Source organism: Typha angustifolia, chromosome 8, assembly GCF_048772165.1.
Source record: "Typha angustifolia cultivar Huaian chromosome 8, ASM4877216v1, whole genome shotgun sequence".
Classification (NCBI taxonomy): domain Eukaryota; kingdom Viridiplantae; phylum Streptophyta; class Magnoliopsida; order Poales; family Typhaceae; genus Typha; species Typha angustifolia.
In genome coordinates this window covers 15814931-15823946 of record NC_133246.1, presented here as the reverse complement: position 1 = coordinate 15823946, position 9016 = coordinate 15814931, and the positions used below count along the sequence as shown (strand labels likewise).

Sequence of the window (9016 nt, the reverse complement as noted above, 5' to 3'; positions counted from 1 at the left end):
ATTATTATTATTATTCAGAAGGACTTAAGTATTTATCTTATAAGTTATAATAGGAGTGGTCCTCCAATTTTAAACTAGTGTAGCATTTGGGGGAGGGGGATTTGGGTTCACATTTTTGGGCTTGATGTGGGTCTCCTTACTTAATCCGAAGTATATCCACTTCTCGGAAAACACATTAAAAAACAACTAGAGGAAGCTTCAAGTGCAACGTGGCGCCAAGACGATCTCCAATTCCTCATCACCGTCGACTGGGTCGGTTGACTGTCGTTACTCCCAAAATGGAGGGTCTTGATTTAGTTAAGTATAATAAAAAATGAATATTTTCCGTTATCTTAATGTTTTCTTTTTTTGTAATAAAAGGAGGGAGGTGTAGTTGTACCAATTTCGCATTTTCGCGTTTCGCCGCTTCCTTTGCCCTTTTCTGATCTTTTCTCTCGAAGACTCGGCTCCCTTCGCTTCCCCTTGCCTTGCCTTCTCTGATCTCTTGCTCTGATCTATACCTCTCGTCTTTTCTTTGGTTGATTTGATCTTGATTTTTTTTTTTATTCTCTTTGGGAGAAAAGCTTCGATTTTGGGACCTATGTTGAAGGTTTTGGCGAAAGGAGACCTCTTCTCGCCTTGCGGGCATCGTTCTCCTGGTAGTTCTTGCCATAGGAGGAGCTCGTCTAGTGTTGGGTTTCTGCGGTCTTCGTCTCTGGCAATCGAGAGCGGACGTACTTCTTCTCGGAACAGTCGATTTTATGGGGTGAAATTAGTTTTGGGGACTTCAAGAGGAAACCACACGAAGGGGAATACCGTCTCCTCGCCTGTACAGGTACGTTGATGATTCAAGTTGCTTCCTATCTTTTCTGGTTAATTATCTTATATTACTTGTTTAATTTTTTTAATCGATTTTTAGAGGATATTTTTAGGTTTGTCCCCTTTTCTCTTTTGACTTTTCTTTACAAAAATAGTATCTTTATTTTTTTTTTCCTTTTCAAAAAGTGAAATTTGGTTTTCTTTTTTCCTTAAATTTTGATTTTGATTTTGTTTAATAACTTTGGTGGTGATTTCTCTGAATTGCAGATGACTCTTTCCATAGGGAAGGCTATGAAATGGTGGGAGAAGGGGGTTCAGGTCAACATGAAGGTGATCGAATCGGCACAAGATCTTGTCGACTCCTTGTTGAACGCCGGCGACAAGCTCGTCATAGTGGATTTCTTCTCCCCAGGGTGTGGAGGTTGCAGGTCCCTTCATCCAAAGGTATAACTTTTAAAACTCTTTTATCAAACTTTATAGTTTTTTGGTTCGATTAAGAACTGGTAGATCTCATTTAAGTTTCGTCAACCTAACTCTGTGCAGGTTTGCCAGTTTGCTGAGACTAACCCAGATGTCCTCTTCCTCCAAGTAAACTATGAGAAGCACAAGTCCATGTGTTATAGCTTGAATGTCCATGTCCTCCCCTTCTTTAGATTCTATAGGGGAGCACAAGGTCGCCTATGTAGCTTTAGCTGCACCAATGCAACTGTGAGCTCTCAACAACTCCATGCAATAGCTTGTCTTTTCTTATTGAGAAGCTTGTAGCTCTTTTGTTGAATCTCCTTCCTTCTATGGCAGATTAAGAAATTTAAAGATGCACTAGCAAAGCACACCCCAGAAAGGTGCAGCCTTGGGCCACCAAAGGGGCTGGAGGAGTCAGAGCTCTTGGCTTTAGCTGCAAACAAAGACCTCTGTTTTAATTACTCAAAGAAGCCAGGCTTAGTCCCCAGCACTCATGAGCTTGCAGTTCCTTTAAGCACAAAGCTTCCTATGTCTCCAGCCCCAAGGGCCACTCTGGATTCTGAGGAGATGGCACTGTTAGTTGGATCTGGGAGATAAAGATGATGATGATGATGATGATGATGATGATGGTCCATTGGGATGTTAAAAATCTCAGTGGGTTTTGTACAGTTCTAAGTGTATGATTTTCCATGTTGTTTACAATTGAACACCTCTGGTACTTGGGGTGGGATCTTAGTCAAGCTTTTCCATTTGTTCATATGCTCTATAGGTGTGGCTATGCAGGCCCGAGCTTTTTTAGTTTCATGAGTCTGCTGAAATAGCTTGTACAATTAGGGGAGTAGTCTTGAATGGTTCTTGTATTACTTCCTGTATCACTGCAGAATTAGTGAGTTGGTTCTCTTTTCTGAACAAAAACTGGAGCCCTTTATTGCCCCTCTTCTCATGTGATATAGCAAAGCAGGTTACACCCAAAAAGAAACGGAGTTAACCTTTGCCAATGAGCTCGTGTCTGCATCTTATATATATATATATATATATATATAAAGTTATGTGCTTTTAAATACAATAAAATGTGCTAGAAAATATACGTTACTTTCGGATTAATCAATTGCAAAAAGCTTTGAATCGTGAAGTTGAATGTTTGGTAGGTAGAGAACATGGAAGTTAACAGGCAGCAAGATTAAGATTTCTTCGTATCCGTGATACAGAAAAAATATATTTTGGTCATCATAGAAGTCGAGCCTATATTTTGTTTTGATTAAGGCTTGACAACAAGTCTGACTCGTTCCTGCCATTCAGAATTCAAACTTAGCTGCTGTTTTCGTGCTAAATTTCTCCGGATTTTGGCAAGTGGAAATGCATGACAACTCTGACTTGGTTCCTATCATTCAATATCCAACAAAGATGATGCTAAATCGAGATTACTTTGGTCACGGTGACAGTAGAAGTGAATCCAGACAGAGAGAGTCATATCTTAGCCACCACAATATGACAGATTCCACAAATAAAAGAAGACGCGGGAGCCCACTTTGGCCGCGGTTTCCAAATGCTATTAGGAGAGTGAGATGAGATTTGAGACACGCGTTCCATGGCAATGCAATTGTTTGTTTCTGGATTATGGATCTCACTGCTACCAAAGGAATCATACATCCACCTGTCCTTCTTCCACCTCTCATTTGTTACCTTCGTTGGGAGTTGAATAGATTACAGAAGACTTATGAGGTAACGGATGGCGATCCCAAGTGCAAATTCCAACCACCTGGCAAGATGCAGATTACTAGCAATAGTATTGAAGCCTTTCTTATTCGTGGATAAGAGATTCATCCAACCACCTGGCAAGATGCAGATTAATAGCAATGGTATTGAAGCCTTTCTTATTCTTGGATAAGAAATACATGCGAGAATTTACACTGATAGTGAAGTGAGATTCTTAATCCAGAATAAATGAGATTCTTATCCTTCCTTCGAGGTAAGGGGTTCTTACCGTTTTGAGTCGAAACAAATGTAAATATATAGATAAACAAAAGATCTATAATCCTTCAGGCTCATCGCAATCCGTATCAGTTTGATGACAAGAGTCCAAAGGTTACTAACTGCAGAATATGCCCAGAAAACTCGCAATCTAACTGAAGAATGGAAACATAGGTACGATTAATGCTAGGAGCCCAAACTTTATACCACCAGATGAACAAATATGTTTTATTATTCCTCACTGAAACAAAGCTAGACAAACAAATCAACTCGCCAGTCTCCACCATGGAATAGGGAACATTATTAATACCCACAAGACATGAATAACATAACATTGCTCTACACAAGGGCACAAGATCTTAATTTCAGGGACACAACTAGAGAATGGAAAGACAAGCAGCTACAAGATAAAAACAATCAAACTGATCATCTCTGTGAAGGCTCAACCGTGCGCACATTTGGACCTGTCATTCCTTCAAGCCTGTCCTTGGTGATCTCCACAAAATGACCGATCATTTCGTGGAACTGCTTTAAGCCAGACAAGGGTAGGATGATTGACGATCGATCTGCTCCAGCCACCTGCATTTCAGATGTGGCAAAGAGTTAGCAATGTAATTATTGAATCAAAAGGAACATGGTATTAGCTACATCAGGAACACCATACCTCTGAGATCCTTAAGAAATGACCTCTATTGTTGCTACCCAAATCAAAGAAGAACCTCTTCTGATCTGCCCTTATTACTTTGGACATCCCTGCTCCACCAATTTCATCCTGTGGAGGCAGTTCAACTAAACGGTCAACAGGCAACTCTGGCCCCGAGGACGATTGGGCCGAATGTCCTGAGATAAAGCCAGCCCCAACATCATCTGAAAGTCCCGGAAGACGCTCTGTATGTTCCATATGTTGCTGTTTCAGTTTAATAGAGAGAAACAAAGTGAGGGCATGCTCTAGAGTATCAAGCAGCAAAGCATATAATGGTTAATCCACGCTTACATGATTCTGTACAATGTAAAGCCGGGAGGCCTCTTCTATCTCTAGTAAAACATTCCTGAATGCTTCCCATCCTTCTTCACCAGAGCTTCCTGCTGGAACAATAATTGTACTGCGATTTCTATTGACGGATGCTTCTGAAACCTACAGGACCGTAACTTCATCAATTTCCATAGAAGCCCGCATACCATTTTATTGGTGATCTACGATATCAATTTCAATGACTAGACAAATAAATTGACATGGTTAGTGATTTGAAAAGCATGTTAAGTTGTCAAGATCATCATATTTGGGTTTCCCTTAAATTTATAATGATTGCAAAAAGGCATACAGCATGTCTATGACAGCATGTGTCCCAACCATAATATCACACAATCTTCAAGCAGTAAGGACCCTCAAGTTCATATTGCTTGCATAAGCAAACAATGACTTGAAATAGTTAAGCAGTTTAACAATAAGTTTGTACATAAGGAAAAGCGAAGGCACAGTATGCTAGTGTTGTTGCTTATATAAGTTACTTGAAGACAAGAAAACAGTGGTGATCCTTATCACCAATACCACATTATTGTGAAGTAAAAATTGAGTTGAGATCACCCAATGGAAGGATCAATTAGATTGCCGCAACTGCCAATCTTGTATTCCCTAAAACTTGATGTCAGATTCCTTGAGAACTCACATCTCTAAACACCAAAAGGGATAAATCAGATTTAAGACAAGTTAGTTGACAATTAAGCAAATTAATAGCACACTAGCAAGGATTTTTAGATGATATAGGTTCAATATCACCAGCAAGTTGAAAAGAGGCCTCGTTATGAGGTTTTAGAATTTTCACAAAATGAACGCATGATCTTCATTTCTAGCCAGTGTACAATGATACATACTTGGACACTAATAATAGAGAAGACTGAGAATAAAGAAGATCAAAGCTTATCTTACTCACAAATCACAGCCAATTATGTTCTTTTCTGCTTCTATTGGCCGATATTGACAGATTATTTTGTTTATCTCTTTAGTATCTAAATTTTATTTATCATCCACTTGATCTCTCATCTTGTTACAGCAATAAAATGACCATGTATGGCCTAAACTATACAAACTGATGACAATCAATGAGGACAACAAAAGAAAACACATATAGAACTAAATAGATGATTGATGATCTTAATTACTAATCAAAAGTATATTACGGTTGAATAGCAGATAACGAGAAGGGAGATCAAATTCTGAGCCCCTATTTAAGACTTAAGTGGGTAGGCATCCAATTTGATGCAATAGTTTCACATAATATCCCAATACTACTTTGAACAGAAATAATAAAATGCACTGTTCTTTCAGAAGTCCGCAAAAAGCAGAAACTTCAATCAAGTAAGATAACTAAAACAATGAACATATGAATTTTTCAGTAAATAATACATTTACTCGCTAAGAGGAATCCAACTAATAATACAATTTAACATATTAGCATAAAGATGGCATGTGAAGTTAGATCCAAGGCCAAACAGGAATATTGAAATATAGGCAATTCGAGAACTAGGTTCAGAATAAGGATGGACGGATTACATTAATGCACTCCACCAGAAGCAACTAACTATCAATGGATATGCAAAACAAGCAAGTTTCTGTCAAATTAACACAAGTGCAAGCTGAGATAATAGAACCTTAACTTGTAAAGAAATCATATTCCATGCTAAAAATAAATATTTTATCCACAGAGCCAAATGGCACTATAAAAGGCCAACAAAAACCATGATGTAAATCAAATGTTGGACTATCTGAGAAAGTATATTTCCTGACATTTTGAGATGGACGCTCTAATTACGCTCGTCCAAATAAGCAATCACTGGAGCATACACCAAAAGGGAAACAAGCCAGCAAGTAATGATAATAAAATGATTACTTTAAGGGAAACCATAAAAAGCAATCCCAGACAGGACAAAAAGATTACCTTCAAAAAGCGCCCTCTTTTATTCTCCCCAATATCAAAATAAAACACCTAAAAACAACGACAACGATCAGCAAACAAATCCACATATCTAACAAAGAAAGGGATCAATCCAAGGAACCAACTTTAGTATCGAGCTTGAGCTCCTTGCTGAAGGCGTCGCGCTCGTCCGTACTAATATAGTAGCTGAAGAGGTCGAGGAACCAGACGATTCCGGCAACGGGCAAGATGATGGTGGACCTCGTCGCCGACGTCTTCTCCGAGATCTTAAGATACCTCCCCCTCGGGTTCTCCTTCAGATCGAAGTAGAACAGCTTGTGCTCAAACTGGAGCGTCTTGCACACTAGCTCCACGTCCGCCCCACCTCCTCCACCTCCACCTCCACCTCCCTCCATTAGCGTTCCACACCCAAGAGTAAAACCCTAATCCGTCGAACAAGAACCCTAATCGTATAGCAAAGGCGAGAAGCGACGCCGTGGGGATTGGGTCGGGGTTGCGAGCAACGGGATTGAGATTAGGGTTAGGGTTCGCTTTTGAGAGGACGCGGTTTTAACCGTGCCCGTGGATGTTGGACGTGAGATGTTTACCGCGCGTAGATTCGCCGCATGCTTAGCCTTGCAGCGGTTAAAATTAATTACGCGATGGGCTTATAAGCCCAACAGTAACTTTTCATTTTGGCCCTTCTTCTTCTTATTGGACTTGGTTCTAATTTGTTCAAAAGTTTTTTTTTTTTTCTAGTATGAAATTTATTAAAGAAAAAAAGAAATACTGTACAAATTATTATTATTATTATTATTATTATTATTATTAATTTTACATACTTGCAACTGAAATATTTTCAAAATATCACAGTTGCCATTAATTTTTCTTTTTTAAATGCTCAGTTCAATCCAAATCCTCCTCCGGTTCGATGTTTTCTCGACTCCTCCCTCCTCGTCTCTTCTCCTCCTCCTCCTCCTCTCTCCCGCCTCCATATCCCATCAAAAGCCAAACCCGTTTGACCCCGCTCCACCGTCTCATTCCCTTACTAACCCAATGCTCCACCTTCGGCCACATAAACCAAGTCCACGCCTTTATGCTCTCTCGAGGCCTCGACATGGATAACCTCCTCCTCAGTAAATATATCCATGCTTGCTCTCTCTTGGGTTTCAAGGAGTACGCTTACTTAGTCTTCCAACGCAAAGAAAAACCCAACATTTATTTATACAATACCATGATTAGGTGCCTCTCGCAATCTGATTCAGCCAAAGATGCTATCTTTCTTTATAATGCGATTCACGTCGTGGGTTTGCGACCGGATACTTACTCATTTCCTTTTGTGCTAAAGGCTGTTGCTCATTTGGGTGTACTTGACTTGGGTCGACAGGTTCATAGCCAAGTTGTACGAATTGGGTTGGGTTCAGATATTCATATTTTGACTGGTTTGATCTATATGTATTCTTCTTGTGGAGGCATAAATGATGCCCGTATGTTGTTTGATGGAATTCTTCACAGAGATGTGGTTCTTTGGAATGTGATGATTACTGGGTATATCAAGGTTGGTAATTTGGATGATGCATGCGTACTTTTTGAACTGATGCCGGAGAGGAATGTGGTCTCTTGGACAACAGTGATCAGTGGCTATGCTCAGATGAAACGTCCGGATGAGGCAATTGCGATGTTTCGGAGGATGCAAGTGGAAGATGGCGTGGAACCAGATGAGATTGCCTTGTTAGCTGTGCTCTCAGCTTGCGCTGATCTGGGTGCTCTGGATCTGGGGGAGTGGATCCATATTTTTATAAACAAGCATGGGTTGTATAGGACAATTCCACTCATGAATGCACTTATAGACATGTATGCCAAGTCTGGTAATATTGCCAAAGCATTCGAGGTTTTTAAAAAAATGAAGCACAAAAGTGTCATAACTTGGACTACGATGATCGCAGGTTTTGCATTGCATGGGCTTGGCATGGATGCTCTGAAAATGTTTCAGCAGATGGAAAGAGAAAATGTTGAACCAAATGATGTCACCTTTTTAGGAATTTTATCTGCTTGTAGCCATATAGGATTGACTGATTTGGGTCGTTGGTATTTTGACCGTATGATGTTATGGTACAAGATCAAACCAAAAGTTGAGCATTATGGATGTATGGTTGATCTTCTTGGCCGTGCGGGTTGTCTTAAGGAGGCCCAGGCACTAGTCCAAGACATGCCATTTGAAGCAAATGCTGCGATATGGGGAGCTCTTCTAGCTGCTTCTAGAATCTATGGTGAAGTTGATCTTGGAGAACAGGCTTTAGTGAATCTGATTGAACTTGAACCTCACAATAGCGGAAACTATATTCTTCTATCTAATATTTATGCAGCACAGGACAGGTGGGATGACGTTGGGAAACTTAGGAAGGTGATGAAAGATAGGGGAGTAAAGAATATTCCGGGAGCAAGCTCTATTGAAGTGGATGGCATGGTTCATGAATTCACTTCTAGAGATGGATCTCATCCTTGCTTTAAGAGGATGCATAAAGTTCTTTGCAATATAAACAGACATTTAAAGACATTTGGTTATGCCCCCAAGTTTTGTGGAGGATTTCTTGACTTTGAAGAAGGATAACATCTATTATGCTTTGTGAGACAAAGCTACTGTCTGAAACTTAGTAAGCAGTTCAAGATGAGCTCTGCCAAGAATATTGGCAGGTGATAAAAGAAGTGTACTTCCGAATGAGGGTTCATTGAGTGATGTACTTATACAACCATGCTACTAACAGCAGTTGAGTTGAGCAAATAGTGCAGTCCTGTTCATAGTTCACACAGGTCAATCCTTGATGTATTGCATGTGCATTAGACCATATAAACATGTGAGTTTTGTCCTCTCT

General features: G+C 39.9%; 3 protein-coding genes across 3 annotated transcripts; 2 read left to right on the top strand and 1 right to left on the bottom strand.

Moving 5' to 3' along the window:
* Nucleotides 1–382: 382 nt before the first annotated feature.
* LOC140766113 (thioredoxin-like 1-2, chloroplastic) lies at nt 383–2175 on the top strand. Its single transcript, XM_073105546.1, has 4 exons — nt 383–814; nt 1066–1242; nt 1342–1506; nt 1597–2175. Exons 1-4 carry the CDS (start codon nt 581–583, stop codon nt 1855–1857), a joined length of 837 nt encoding a protein of 278 aa, XP_072961647.1. The 5' UTR covers nt 383–580; the 3' UTR covers nt 1858–2175.
* Nucleotides 2176–3445: 1270 nt separating this feature from the next.
* On the bottom strand, nt 3446–6688 carry LOC140765980 (transcription factor Pur-alpha 1-like). The gene is made up of 5 exons (XM_073105339.1): nt 6290–6688; nt 6168–6215; nt 4226–4366; nt 3896–4138; nt 3446–3810 (listed from the first exon to the last, which is right to left on the bottom strand). Exons 1-5 carry the CDS (start codon nt 6557–6559, stop codon nt 3658–3660), a joined length of 855 nt encoding a protein of 284 aa, XP_072961440.1. The 5' UTR covers nt 6560–6688; the 3' UTR covers nt 3446–3657.
* A 365-nt stretch (nt 6689–7053) lies between these two features.
* Nucleotides 7054–9011, top strand: LOC140765374 (pentatricopeptide repeat-containing protein At5g56310-like). Its single transcript, XM_073104431.1, has one exon. It carries the CDS (start codon nt 7075–7077, stop codon nt 8752–8754), a length of 1680 nt encoding a protein of 559 aa, XP_072960532.1. The 5' UTR covers nt 7054–7074; the 3' UTR covers nt 8755–9011.
* Nucleotides 9012–9016: the final 5 nt, after the last annotated feature.